At 42.9% G+C, this 15507-nt stretch overlaps 1 protein-coding gene across 1 annotated transcript in view; it reads right to left on the minus strand.

Annotated features, from left to right (window-relative positions):
* inpp4b (inositol polyphosphate-4-phosphatase type II B) overlaps nt 1-14892 on the minus strand; it is a 174279-nt gene extending 159387 nt beyond the window's left edge. The window contains exons 1-3 of the mRNA XM_030788238.1: nt 14771-14892; nt 6106-6236; nt 1589-1630 (exon numbers count right to left, since the gene is read on the minus strand). Of these exons, the coding sequence (XP_030644098.1) occupies nt 1589-1630; nt 6106-6236; nt 14771-14892 (295 nt within the window). The remainder of the gene's footprint in view (nt 1-1588; nt 1631-6105; nt 6237-14770) is intronic.
* Nucleotides 14893-15507: the final 615 nt, after the last annotated feature.

Below are 15507 nucleotides of genomic sequence, written 5' to 3' on the forward strand. Positions count from 1 at the left end.
TTGGGTTAATAGCTTGTGTCTCAGGAGATCAGCGCGAGTGTTGGGGGGGGGGGGCAGAGACGACAGAGGAATCTGACGTGTGTGTGTGTGTGTGTGTGTGTGTGTGTGTGTGTGTGTGCACCAATCACATGTGTGTTATCCTTTACACAGAGGAATCTGACGTGTGTGTGTGTGTGTGTGTGTGTGTGTGTGTGTGTGTCTGCACCCTTCACATGTGTGTTATCCTTTACACAGTGTGTGAAATAAAGCCCCACTCAGGGTTAGACAGCTGCCTGACTTGTGTCTCCTCATTTGCACATGACAGGGCTCTGAAGTGCTATTGGCTGGAACGAGAATGTCCCAAGAGTTAGTGAGTGGACAAACATCTCCATGTGTTTGTATGTAAACACTGAGCACAGCCCCAAAGTCACACCATCTGTCTGCTTGGCACTGCAGAAAGACAAGACTGTAGAATATGTTACAGTGTCTATACAAAAATTAATAAAATTAATAAAGAGACTAACATTACTCCCATCTGAAGGTTCCACCACAGGATGAATTCCATCCTAAGACTTCAGCTCTGTCTCACCAATAGATGTTTTTGCTCAATAAAAACTCAATTGCTCCTTACTGGACAGATACTTCTAAATGAAACTGCTCTGTAACACAACCAAAACCTTGGAATGAGGGCATCTCTTTAAAGAGTTTAATATATTCTGTGAAACATATTCTGCTAAAGAAAAAGGTTTGTGTCCTGTAGACCGGGCTAGGCTTGTGTTTCCCTCACCTCCATTCACATGAAGCCAAAAGAACAAACCAGTATAAGTCTGAAGAACAAACCAGTATAAATCTGAAGAACAAACCCAAACCCTGCTAAAACCATCGTTTCCCTGACAAACCTTTGAATTCAAACCTCTGCCCCCCCCCCCCCCCCGACCCCTCCCAGGTTAGACACTGATGTAGAAAGAAAAGTGAAAGAAAGAAAAGATCGTGACAGACAGACTGACCTGGAGAGCAGTGGGTGATAAACACAGACTGAACTTTCTCTGAAACCTCTCAGCCACAGGTAATCCCAAAACCCCTCAGCCACAGGTAATCCCAAAACCCCTCAACCACAGGTAATCCCAAAACCCCTCAACCACAGGTAATCCCAAAACCCCTCAACCACAGGTAATCCCAAAACCCCTCAACCACAGGTAATCCTAAAACCCCTCATCCACAGGTAATCCCAAAACCCCTCAACCACAGGTAATCCCAAAACCCCTCAACTGCATGTAATCCCAAAACCCCTCAGACACAGGTAATCCCAAAACCCCTCAACCACAGGTAATCCCAAAACCCTCATCCATAGGTAATCCCAAAACCCCTCAGCCACAGGTAATCCAAAAACCCCTCAACTGCATGTAATCCCAAAACCCCTCAACCACATGTAATCCCAAAACCCCTCAACCACAGGTAATCCCAAAACCCTCATCCACAGGTAATCCCAAAACCCCTCAACCACAGGTAATCCCAAAACCCCTCATCCACAGGTAAGCCCAAAACCCCTCAACCACAGGTAATCCCAAAACCCCTCAACCACAGGTAATCCAAAAAACAGAGTTCTTACCAAAGCCCAGCTCCAGAGGGGACCTCTTCATCAACACAACACCTGCAACAGAGAGAAAGAGAGAGAGTGAGAGAGAGTGAGAGAGAGTGAGAGAGAGAGAGAGAGAGAGAGAATGTAAAAAAGTAAAACTCAAAGCCATTAAAAACTGAAGAGAGAGAGAAAACTGCAGGGTGCTGTCCTTAAGGGGGAGGGTGAGGAGAGAGAGTCACAGAACATTTAGCTTTAGCCGTTTTAGCTCTCCCTCACCCCCCCATCAGGACGCACCCAAATCTGCCAAGACGGATGGTCACAGTCCTTCCTGATTATGCAGACAGACTGTAAAACTATTCATGTCAGTGTAGAGCGATGCTCACATCCCTCATGTTAAAGGGCTTTTCCTTAGTGTACTACAGTACAGCACCACGGAGCCATCAGACCTCAGATTCTCTGCCACCTTGTCAGCGTGTCATCAGCAGGGACGTGTCGTTAGCAGGGGCGTGTCGTTAGCAGTGGTGTGTCGTTAGCAGGGACGTGTCATTAGCAGGGTCATGTCAGGAGGGTGGGCATGGGTGTGGTGCTTATGTGGGTGTGGTTGATGTGGATGGTGGGCGTAGTGTTGTTGCTAATGTGTCTTTACAGTTAGCATGCCATTGTTGCTGATGCGCAATTAGGGTGGTTGTGTAATTAGAGTGGGTATGTATTTAAGGTGTGTGTGTGTGTAATTAAGTTGTGTATGTATTTAGGGATGTGTGTGGAATTAGGGTTGGTGTGTGATTGGTGTGGGTGTGTAATTTGTGTGTGTCTAATTAGAGTGGGTGTGTATTTAGGGTGTGTGTGTGTGTAATTAAGTTGTGTATGTATTTAGGAATGTGTGTGGAATTAGGGTGGTTGTGTAATTAGAGTGGGTATGTATTTAGGGATGTGTGTATGTGTAATTAGAGTGGGTATGTATTTAGGGATGTGTGTGGAATTAGGGTGGTTGTGTAATTAGAGTGGGTATGTATTTAGGGTGTGTGTGTGTGTAATTAGAGTGGGTATGTATTTAGGGATGTGTGTGGAATTAGGGTGGTTGTGTAATTAGAGTGGGTATGTATTTAGGGTGTGTGTGTGTGTAATTAAGTTGTGTATGTATTTAGGAATGTGTGTGGAATTAGGGTGGTTGTGTAATTAGAGTGGGTATGTATTTAGGGATGTGTGTATGTGTAATTAGAGTGGGTATGTATTTAGGGATGTGTGTGGAATTAGGGTGGTTGTGTAATTAGAGTGGGTATGTATTTAGGGTGTGTGTGTGTGTAATTAGAGTGGGTATGTATTTAGGGATGTGTGTGGAATTAGGGTGGTTGTGTAATTAGAGTGGGTATGTATTTAGGGTGTGTGTGTGTGTAATTAGTTTGTGTATGTATTTAGGAATGTGTGTGGAATTAGGGTGGTTGTGTTATTAGAGAGGACAGGTGTGTTAACATGGGCGTATCACTGAGGTGGATATGACTTTTATGTGTGTATAACACTAGTGTTGGAGTGACATTAGGGTGAGTCCACAGTTGGTGTGGGCGTGTCGTCAGTGTGGGCGTGTCATCAGTTTGGGCGTGTCATCAGACCAGCTCAGCATTGTGTCCAGGCCAGCTGAAATGGTTTTAACATCTTTTACAAGCCACCAAAGAAGTATTTTCAACCAGTATAACTGAATGTTCTAGAGCACTCCACTTGTTAAGAAAGACCAGTATGCCTTAAAGGCCTCTCTCCTGTACTCACACACAGCACAGACTGTTTGCACAACTCTGCTACAGTCCTTTTGATGTTTCCAAACGCTGTTACTATGCCAATCAAACGCTGTTACTATGCCAATCAAACGCTGTTACTATGCCAATCAAATGTTGTTACTATGCCAATCAAACGCTGTTACTATGCCAATCAAACGCTGTTACTATGCCAATCAAATGCTGTTACTATGCCAATCAAACGCCAGAGAGAAAGCAGAGAATAAAGCTTATCTCTGGCAGAGAAACACAGCTGGAATATTCACTGACAGAGAAACACAGCTGGAATATTCCCTCACAGAGAAACACAGCTGGAATATTCACTGACAGAGAAACACAGCTGGAATATTCCCTCACAGAGAAACACAGCTGGAATATTCCCTCACAGAGAAACACAGCTGGAATATTCACTGACATAGAAACACAGTTGGAATATTCACTGACAGAGAAACAGAGCTGGAATATTCCCTCACAGAGAAACATAGCTGGAATATTCACTGACAGACAAACATAGCTGGAAGATTCATTGACAGAGAAACACAGCTGGAATATTCCCTCACAGAGAAGCACAGCTGGAATGTTCCCTCACAGAGAAACACAGCTGGAATGTTCCCTCACAGAGAAACACAGCTGGAATGTTCCCTCACAGAGAAACACAGCTGGAATATTCCCTCACAGAGAAACACAGCTAGTATATCACTCATAGGACAGAGGATCTTTGACAGAAACACAGTTATTGTTCTTAATGTGTGAATAATTATTAAACTTAACCCATGAATCTACTCACATAATTTGTCCATTTAATTAGACAAAAGCCCACACATTTTAAACACATTTATCGCAAGTTTTTCAAAAACAATTATGATTAAGTAATGTCTCCTACAATAGGACAAAGGACAATTTTAATTAAATAATGTCTCCTATGATAGGATGAAGGACAATTTTAATTAAATAATGTCTCCTACGATAGGAAAAGGGCAATTTTAATTAAGTAATGTCTCCTACGATAGGACAAAGAACAATTTTAATTAAGTAATGTCTCCTATGATAGGACAAAGGACAATTTTAATGAAGTAATGTCTCCTACCATAGGACAAAGGACAATTTTAATGAAGTAATGTCTCCTACCATAGGACAAAGGACAATTTTAATGAAGTAATGTCTCCTACGATAGGACAAAGGACAATTTTAATGAAGTAATGTCTCCTACGATAGGACAAAGGACAATTTTAATGAAGTAATGTCTCCTACGATAGGACAAAGGACAATTTTAATGAAGTAATGTCTCCTACCATAGGACAAAGGACAATTTTAATGAAGTAATGTCTCCTACCATAGGACAAAGGACAATTTTAATGAAGTAATGTCTCCTACCATAGGACAAAGGACAATTTTAATGAAGTAATGTCTCCTACCATAGGACAAAGGACAATTTTAATTAAGTAATGTCTCCTACCATAGGACAAAGGACAATTTTAATGAAGTAATGTCTCCTACGATAGGACAAAGGACAATTTTAATGAAGTAATGTCTCCTACGATAGGACAAAGGACAATTTTAATGAAGTAATGTCTCCTACCATAGGACAAAGGACAATTTTAATGAAGTAATGTCTCCTACCATAGGACAAAGGACAATTTTAATGAAGTAATGTCTCCTACCATAGGACAAAGCTAGTGTGCGGTAGTAGAAAGAGGAAAAGAGGTGAGATTGCTGGTGTGAACCGGAAAGGGCAGAGTATTGTGGGTAATTTTTGCTGGTGTTCAGAAAATGGGGATTATGGGTAATTATGTTGCCGTGAAGCTGAAATGGAAGGGGAAGATGGGTAATGTATGCCGGTGTGAAGGCTTTTTTTCCGATGTCTCAGAACGGTGCAGCGTGAAGGGCAGGGAGGTGATTCTCTGTCTCTCTGCCACCATGATCACGGCCTACGCTGCCCCGGTTCCATCACTCTTAACTTTGGAGAATTTGGCGGGAATCCAGTTCACACTCAGGTCTGCACACGTGCACAATTTTGCATAATGGTAGAAAGAGAGTGCTACATACATTAAGACTGTATCAGTGAGAATGGTTTTCCTTCATACATTAAAGGTGTTGGGAGTGACTTGCCTATCTGCCTTTGGTCTGATTATAGCCATAAGGTGCATTTCCCTTCATGAATAGATATTACATTACTGAGGCAAGACCACAGCGCAAGAACCTCAGCTTCACTCTCCTGGAATTTCATTTCATTTCAAAGCATCTAACAGCCTGATTTACCCATAAACTATGGAGCAGAAGAGACAAGTGAGGTTCTCTCTCTCTCTCTCTCTCTCTCTCTCTCTCTCTTTCTCTGTGTATTGAGTGCAAAAACTCTTAGGCCATAACCGGTCAGTACCTGGTTACTGTCCTAATGTCACTGTAAAGAACCAAAGTTAATATTCATCTAAAAAATTACATTAATATTCAGCTCAGTATTTGTACTGTTATTGTAAATGTTTAGTGTATTGAACAAGTGCATGTGTTATAGTAAGTGTGTGTGTGTGTGTGTGTGTGTGTGTGTATTTGTGTGTGTGTGGTGTCTGTAGCTGTGGTAAGGTTAATACTGTTATATATATTGACCGTGTTTTTGGGAGGAATGTCTCATAGTGTCTACAGAAATGCATTGTGGGTGAGATTCATTTTCTGGGTCACTTAAGCACTTCATGTTGATGGAATGTGCTTTTGAGAGCTTGTGGCATATCTTCTTTTGTCAAACAAGACACAATAAACAAAATTTAGCTTCTAACTGGAGACACAGGCCTGTCACGCCAAACCATCTGCCTGTCTCCCACACCACAGTTCCCCACTTTGGGCCTTCCCTGCTCTCATTCTCATGTGCCACACTCAGAGAAAACACATTCATGCGTTTATCATTAGGGCTTGACTCCCACCTTAAACACCCATCAGATCACAGACACACTCTCTGTTAGAGGTAAATACCACCTGGGGAAGAGGACGAGTTTGTTTATCCGGGGATGATCCTTTTCAGCTCTGTGCATATATGACAGCAGAGCAGAAACGTGTGTGTGTGTGTGTGTGTGTGTGTGTGTGTGTGTGTGTGTGTGTGTGTGTGCGTGTGTGCGTGTGCATGTGTGTATGCTGTTTGTGTGTTTGTGCGTGTGTGGTGTGTGTGGTGTGACTCAGAAAAAGCAAGGAGGTAATCATAGTTAAAAAAAGATAACAGATACACTGTAACACAACTCTCTGATAACAGATACACTGTAACACAACTCTCTGATAACTGATACACTGTAACACAACTCTCTGATAACAGATACACAATAACTAAACTCTCTGATAACAGATACACTGTAACACAACTCTCTGATAACAGATACACTGTAACACAACTCTCTGATAACAGATACACAGTAACACAACTCTCTGATAACAGATACACAGTAAAACAACTCTCTGATAACTCATACACAGTAACACAACTCTCTGATAACTCATACACAGTAACACAACTCTCTGATAACAGATACACAGTAACACAACTCTCTGATAACAGATACACTGTAACACAACTCTCTGATAACAGATACACAGTAACACAACTCTCCGATAGCAAATACACAGTAACACAACTCTCTGATAACAGATACACTGTAACACAACTCTCTGATAACAGATACACAGTAACACAACTCTCTGATAACAGATACACTGTAACACAACTCTCTGATAACAGATACACTGTAACACAACTCTGTGATAACAGATACACAGTCACACAACTCTCTGATAACAAATACACAGTAACACAACTCTCTGATAACAGATACACAGTAACACAACTCTCTGATAACTCATACACAGTAACACAACTCTCTGATAACAGATACACTGTAACACAACTCTCTGATAACAGATACACAGTAACACAACTCTCTGATAACAAATACACTGTAACACAACTCTCTGATAACAGATACACAGTAACACAACTCTCTGATAACAGATACAAAGTAACACAACTCTCTGATAACTCATACACAGTAACACAACTCTCTGATAACAAATACACAGTAACACAACTCTCTGATAACAGATACACTGTAACACAACTCTCTGATAACAGATACACTGTAACACAACTCTCTGATAACAGATACACTGTAACACAACTCTCTGATAACAGATACACAGTCACACAACTCTCTGATAACAGATACACTGTAACACAACTCTCTGATAACAGATACACAGTAACACAACTCTCTGATAACAGATACACTGTAACACAACTCTCTGATAACAGATACACAGTAACACAACTCTCTGATAACAAATACACAGTAACACAACTTTCTGATAACAGATACACTGTAACACAACTCTCTGATAACAAATACACTGTAACACAACTCTCTGATAACAGATACACAGTAACACAACTCTCTGATAACAGATACACAGTAACACAACTCTCTGATAACTCATACACAGTAACACAACTCTCTGATAACAGATACACAGTCACACAACTCTCTGATAACAGATACACTGTAACACAACTGTCTGATAACAGATACACAGTAACACAACTCTCTGATAACTCATACACAGTAACACAACTCTCTGATAACAGATACACTGTAACACAACTCTCTGATAACAGATACACTGTAACACAACTCTCTGATAACAGATACATAGTAACACAACTCTCTGATAACAGATACACTGTAACACAACTCTCTGATAACAGATACACTGTAACACAACTCTCTGATAACAGATACACAGTAACACAACTCTCTGATAACTCATACGCAGTAACACAACTCTCTGATAACTGATACACAGTAACACAACTCTCTGATAACAGATACACTGTAACACAACTCTCTGATAACAGATACACAGTAACACAACTCTCTGATAACTCATACACAGTAACACAACTCTTTGATAACTGATACACAGTAACACAACTCTCTGATAACAGATACACAGTAACACAACTCTCTGATAACTCATACACAGTAACACAACTCTCTGATAACAGATACACAGTAACACAACTCTCTGATAACTCATACACAGTAACACAACTCTTTGATAACTGATACACAGTAACACAACTCTCTGATAACAGATACACAGTAACACAACTCTCTGATAACTCATACACAGTAACACAACTCTCTGATAACTCATACACAGTAACACAACTCTCTGATAACAGATACACTGCAACACAACTCTCTGATAACAGATACACTGTAACACAACTCTCTGATAACAGATACACTGTAACACAACTCTCTGATAACAGATACACAGTCACACAACTCTCTGATAACAGATACACTGTAACACAACTCTCTGATAACAGATACACAGTAACACAACTCTCTGATAACAAATACACAGTAACACAACTTTCTGATAACAGATACACTGTAACACAACTCTCTGATAACAAATACACTGTAACACAACTCTCTGATAACAGATACACAGTAACACAACTCTCTGATAACAGATACACAGTAACACAACTCTCTGATAACTCATACACAGTAACACAACTCTCTGATAACAGATACACAGTAACACAACTCTCTGATAACAGATACACTGTAACACAACTGTCTGATAACAGATACACAGTAACACAACTCTCTGATAACTCATACACAGTAACACAACTCTCTGATAACAGATACACTGTAACACAACTCTCTGATAACAGATACACTGTAACACAACTCTCTGATAACAGATACATAGTAACACAACTCTCTGATAACAGATACACTGTAACACAACTCTCTGATAACAGATACACTGTAACACAACTCTCTGATAACAGATACACAGTAACACAACTCTCTGATAACTCATACGCAGTAACACAACTCTCTGATAACTGATACACAGTAACACAACTCTCTGATAACAGATACACTGTAACACAACTCTCTGATAACAGATACACAGTAACACAACTCTTTGATAACTCATACACAGTAACACAACTCTTTGATAACTGATACACAGTAACACAACTCTCTGATAACAGATACACAGTAACACAACTCTCTGATAACTCATACACAGTAACACAACTCTCTGATAACTCATACACAGTAACACAACTCTCTGATAACAGATACACTGTAACACAACTCTCTGATAACAGATACACTGTAACACAACTCTCTGATAACAGATACACAGTAACACAACTCTCTGATAACAGATACACAGTAACACAACTCTCTGATAACAGATACACTGTAACACAACTCTCTGATAACAGATACACAGTAACACAACTCTCTGATAACAGATACACAGTAACACAACTCTCTGATAACTCATACACAGTAACACAACTCTCTGATAACAGATACACTGTAACACAACTCTCTGATAACAGATACACAGTCACACAACTCTCTGATAACTCATACACAGTAACACAACTCTCTGATAACAGATACACTGTAACACAACTCTCTGATAACAGATACACAGTAACACAACTCTCTGATAACAGATACACTGTAACACAACTCTCTGATAACAGATACACAGTAACACAAATCTTAGTTTGAACAGACACAGTAACAGGGCTTTCTCAGTGCAGAGCACTTAGACACTGAGTGAATAAAAAAGAGAGCAAGAGAGAAAAGGACAGAGAGAGAGGAAGAGAGAATGAAAAAACAAGATATTGAGAGAGAGAGAGAGAGAGAGAGAGAGAGAGAGAGAGAGTGTGTGCGTGAGAGAGATAGAGAGAGAGAGTGTGTGTGCGTGAGAGAGATAGAGAGAGAGAGAGAATGAGTGAGAGAGAAAGCGAGAGAGGTGGTGTGGTGTGGTGTGTGTCTGTGTGCGTGTGTGAGAGAGAGAGAGAGTGAGTGTGTGGTGTGTGTGTGTGTGTGTGTGTGTGAGAGAGAGAGAGAGAGAGAGAGAGTGAGTGTGTGGTGTGTGTGTGTGTGAGAGAGCGAGAGAGAGTGAGTGTGTGGTGTATGTCTGTGTGCGTGTGTGTGAGAGAGATAGAGAGAAAGAGAGAGAATGAGTGAGAGAGAGAGCGAGAGAGAGTGAGTGCGTGGTGTGTGTCTGTATGCATGTGTGAGAGAGAGAGAGAGAGAGAGAGAGAGAGAGAGAGAGAGAGAGAGAGAGAGAGAGAAAAAAACTCACCGGCTCCTGTAGCTCCTTGTGACAAGCAGTGTGTTAGCTGATGCTCCATCCTGCTGTGTTTCTGTGTTTGTGAATGTGTGTGTGTGAGTGTGTGTGTGTGTGTGTGTGTGTGTGTGTGTATGTGTGTGTGTGTGTGTGTGTGTGTATGTATGTGTGTGAGTGTGTGTGTGTGAATGTGTGTGTGTGTGTGTGTGTGTGTGTGTGTGTGTGTGTGTGTGTGTGTGTGTGTGAGTGAGTGTGTGTGTGTGTGTGTGTGTGTGTGCGCCTCTGTCAGGATCAGACTTCTTTCCTCTGTTCGGGTTTCCAACTGTAGCGTTCCCGATGCCTTCTCAGCCTCAGGAAAGAGATTCGCTCTCAAAGCAATGTCCTGGAACACACAGAAAACTCAGCTGGAAAACTCCCATGCAGAGAAGAGAAGGAACAGAGAGAGGAGGGAGAGGAGAGAGAGGAGACTGAGGAGGACACACTGGACTGGCATTACAGACGCATAGCTCAGTCAATCTCAGACAACACAACTGGCCACTCTATTCATTCTCTCATTCTGTCTATTCCATCTCTCCCTGAAAGAAAGAGAGAGAAAAGACTGATGTAGAGGGAAAAGAAAAAATACCAAATGAGAAAGAGAGAGAGAGAGAGGGAGGGAGAGAGAGAGAGATAGGGGGAGGGAGAGTGAGGGGGGGGCAGAGAGAGAGAGAGAGAGAGATGGAGGGGGGGGCAGAGAGAGAGAGAGAGAGAGAGAAAGAGATGGAGGGAGAGAGAGAGAGAGATAGGGGGAGGGAGAGAGGGGGGGAGGAGGGGGGCAGAGAGAGAGAGAGATGGAGGGGGGGGCAGAGAGAGAGAGAGAGAGAGAGAGAAAGAGATGGAGGGAGAGAGAGAGAGAGATAGGGGGAGGGAGAGAGGGTGGGAGGAGGGGGGCAGAGAGAGACAGAGATGGAGGGAGGGGGGGGCAGAGAGAGAGAGAGAGAGAGAGAGAGATGGAGGGAGAGAGAAAGAGAGATGGGGAACAGTCAGTGAGACACTGCAGACATTGAGAACAGTGCGGTGTAATAGACCTCCATTCACCCACAGGTACCAGAGCACAGCCACTTTAAATCCCACTGTTAAACAGTGGGTCTGTCAGAACAGTCCAGGGCCAGCCCACCAGCCCAGATGTCCCCACTGGACAGTCACTGTGCGCTGTGCACACATTTATACATTTATCTAAAGGTGAAAACAGTAACACTGCAAAGTGTTGATTTTTCCACTGTTAAATGTGCTAAGTTATTGTACAACTATTAACACCCAGTCACGTGATAATTATTGCCATTAGGGGGCGCTGCTTCTATTGGTTTCCTTTACGCCCCTCTGTCTCATTCCCTGTGACTGTGGATTAGTGCATATATAATTGACAGTTATACTCTTAGAGCTGATTTATCATGGGCGAATTTACTTTGGGCAGTAGCGTTAAACCTTGCCATCAGACACACGGTCCTATGCAGTTTTCTGGGCGTTCTGTGACAGTGAGCTATGGAATGACGGTTTAAAGGTACTGAGAGGAGAGATAAGACACATACAGACATTAACTGAGCCTGGATGCTGTATGGTCAAATTGAGATGGATTACCTTGGTTTACACCACCAAGGCAACACACAACAGGTATAAAGACTGCTCTGGGCACAGAGGCATTCTACTACCAGCTCCTCTTATCACACACACACACACACTCTCACACACACACACACACACACACTCTCGCACACACTCTCACACACACACTCTCACACACACACACACACACACACACTCTCGCACACACTCTCACACACACACACACACGCGCGCGCACGCACACACACACAGAACATTCAAATCTATTTCTTTTAAGAGAACACATGTAGTCTAATAAAGGTCTGATGGATGGAAGGAGAAGGAGATCAATACAGGGGGAGAGAGATAGACAGACAGGCGGACAGAGAGAGAGAGACAGACAGACAGATTGAGAAAGAGAGAGACAGACAGAGAAAGGGAGAGAGAGAGAGACAGACAGATAGAGAAAAAGAGAGAGATAGACAGACAGACAGACAGAGAAAGAGAGAGACAGACAGACAGATAGAGAAAGAGAGAGACAGAGACAGACAGACAGATAAAGAGAGAGACAGACAGACAGACAGGGAAAGACAGAGAAAGAGAGACAGACAGACAGACAGACAGACAGAGAAAGAGAAAGAGAGAGACAGACAGACAGACAGAGAAAGACAGAGAAAGAGAGACAGACAGACAGACAGAGAAAGAGAAAGAGAAAGAGAGAGAGAGCGAGAGAGAGAGAGAGAGAGAGAGAGAGAGAGAGAGAGAGAGCGCTAAGATAGCCTTTTTATTTTTTCGGTCTGAGAGTGCAGGTCTATCTGCCTGACATTTACCACAGTGAGTAGCACTCTAGAGAGTGTTTAAAAATCCATATACACTCCACACTCTTACACACAGCTGTCAATGGGCTTAATGTGCATCCAATTGGCTAAATCACACGCCAGTTCCGGGACAGAGCATTGTCTGAACACAAGGAAACGGGCCGACATTTCACCATCTGCCAGGTTAAAGACACTCTCCAAATGGCATTGTCTTTTTCTTCACGTTTCCCCCAAAGACAATCAGCTTTTCAGAGGAGGGGAAGTAAAGAAACAGCTTTCATATTCTGAATTCTTCACTGCTGCACTGTCACACAGGCTGTGGAATCGGACATGGAATTGGATGTAGAATGGAATGTGGAATCGACATAGAATGGGATGTGGAATCAATGTGGAATCGATGTGGAATGGGATGTGGAATGGGATGTGGAATCGGACATGGAATCGATATGGAATCGATATGGATTCGGATGTGGACGGCCTCTGAAGCCCTGCTGTCAATAGCATTTATGCAGCAGTAGAGAGAGAATCACTGGAAGGTAACAAGGATCTTCATGCCCTCTGGCCCAAAACCACTTCCTCTCTCTCTCTCTCTCTCTCTCTCTCTCTCTCTCTCTCTCTCAGTCTCGGAGTTTGACAGATATGGTTTAATAAAGCAACCCAGAAGAAAGTAATGATCCGATCGAAGGCAGGGCCCGGTGGGGAAAGTAAAGACAGGAATACTAATGCAGACACAGGTCCAGAGCCGGGTGAGCGGCTGAAGTACAGACAGTACAGACACTCCATGATCCAGTGTGTCAGCAGTCAGCAGCGCAGCAGAAAAGCCAGGCCAGTGGGGACAGAGTGACATCTGGACATCAGGAGTCACAGCGTCCTCGCTGACACTGAAAGAGCTCCCCCCGGCGGCTACAGGGTAACGAAACCTAAAATGGCAAACAACACTTCCAACATTACGGAGGCGTTCACTTGTGAGTATCTTGTAAAGAGACTATTGATGTTGTTGTTTTTGTTTGGGTTGTGCCCCTGCCGTGGTTATCAAACACTGAAGTGATTCTCAAAACTCCACTACGACCGGACACGGGCAAAATATCACTCCATCATTCAGAGACGGAAGAAGGATGGATGAGGTTTAGGATGAGACCAGAACAATTAAGAACAGAGGGATGGGGATTAGAAGAAGAAACAGAAGGATGAGGTTTATGAAGGCATTGGTTTGAATGGTGCATGTTTCTGTCATATTTTAGATGAATAAATGGGAAAAAGAAACATGCACCGTGTACATAACATAATGCTGTTTGTTTGCTGGTCTGGTATTGCAGCCTGTCCTGAATGACAGGAGCCGAATGACAGGAGTCGAATGACAGGAGCTGAATGACAGGAGCTGAATGACAGGAGCTGAATGACAGGATGCTGAATGACAGGAGCCGAATGACAGGAGCCGAATGACGGGAGCCGAATGACAGGAGCCGAATGACAGGAGCCGAATGACAGGAGCTGAATGACAGGATGCTGAATGACAGGAGCCGAATGACAGGATGCTGAATGACAGGAGCTGAATGACAGGAGCCGAATGACAGGATGCTGAATGACAGGATGCTGAATGACAGGAGCTGAATGACAGGATGCTGAATGACAGGAGCCGAATGACAGGAGCTGAATGACAGGAGCCGAATGACAGGATGCTGAATGACAGGATGCTGAATGACAGGAGCTGAATGACAGGAGCCGAATGACAGGATGCTGAATGACAGGAGCTGAATGACAGGAGCTGAATGACAGGATGCTGAATGACAGGAGCTGAATGACAGGATGCTGAATGACAGGATGCTGAATGACAGGAGCCGAATGACAGGAGCTGAATGACAGGACAGGCTAACAGACTGACTAACCTGGGACTGGTCTGTGACTGGGTGACCTCAGAGGAGACCCACATGCAGTTCCACCGCCAGTGCATGGGCAGTGCCATGTCGAACTGGAACTGTCCAGCGTCACTAAGGAACTGGCGTGCCATATCGTGAAATCGACACGTTAGATCGGTGAAAGCTGAAAATCTTTTCACAAATCTCCAGAACTGTACCTGTAAACCATATCTATGCCTGTAGACCGAAGCTGTCTATATGAACCACTGCTGTCTATATGAACCACTGCTGTCTATATGAACCACTGTTGTCTATAGGCACTTTCCCACCGGAGGAACTTTTCCATAGTTCTTAGAACTGTTGGAGAAAGTACCCCCTTTTTCGCATGTTCGCACCGCAAGAACTCATAACGATCATAGTTCTTAGAATGCTGTTTTGAGGGGCTTTTTTAGCTCCTACTTCAGGGTAGGTATTTTGCAGCGGAATAGGAACCTTGTGATGTAGGTGTACAGCCATTGGTCCAGATGTAGGTTTTCGCTGATTACAACCGCCATTTTTAAAAATCCCTGTAAAATATAAAGTCTTAGAACGTCTTACATTTAGTTTTTCATATTCATGTCTAAAAATGTCTTAAAATGTCTGGAACTGTAGGAGGGGAGACATGGTTTTTATGTTTTATTTTACCGGTATTTTATATCCCCCAACAATGACCATTTCTGCAACGTATATTTGTACATTGAAGAGGTAGCGTACACTCCGCTTCGGTA

Source organism: Chanos chanos, chromosome 11 (assembly GCF_902362185.1).
Source record: "Chanos chanos chromosome 11, fChaCha1.1, whole genome shotgun sequence".
Classification (NCBI taxonomy): Eukaryota; Metazoa; Chordata; class Actinopteri; order Gonorynchiformes; family Chanidae; genus Chanos; species Chanos chanos.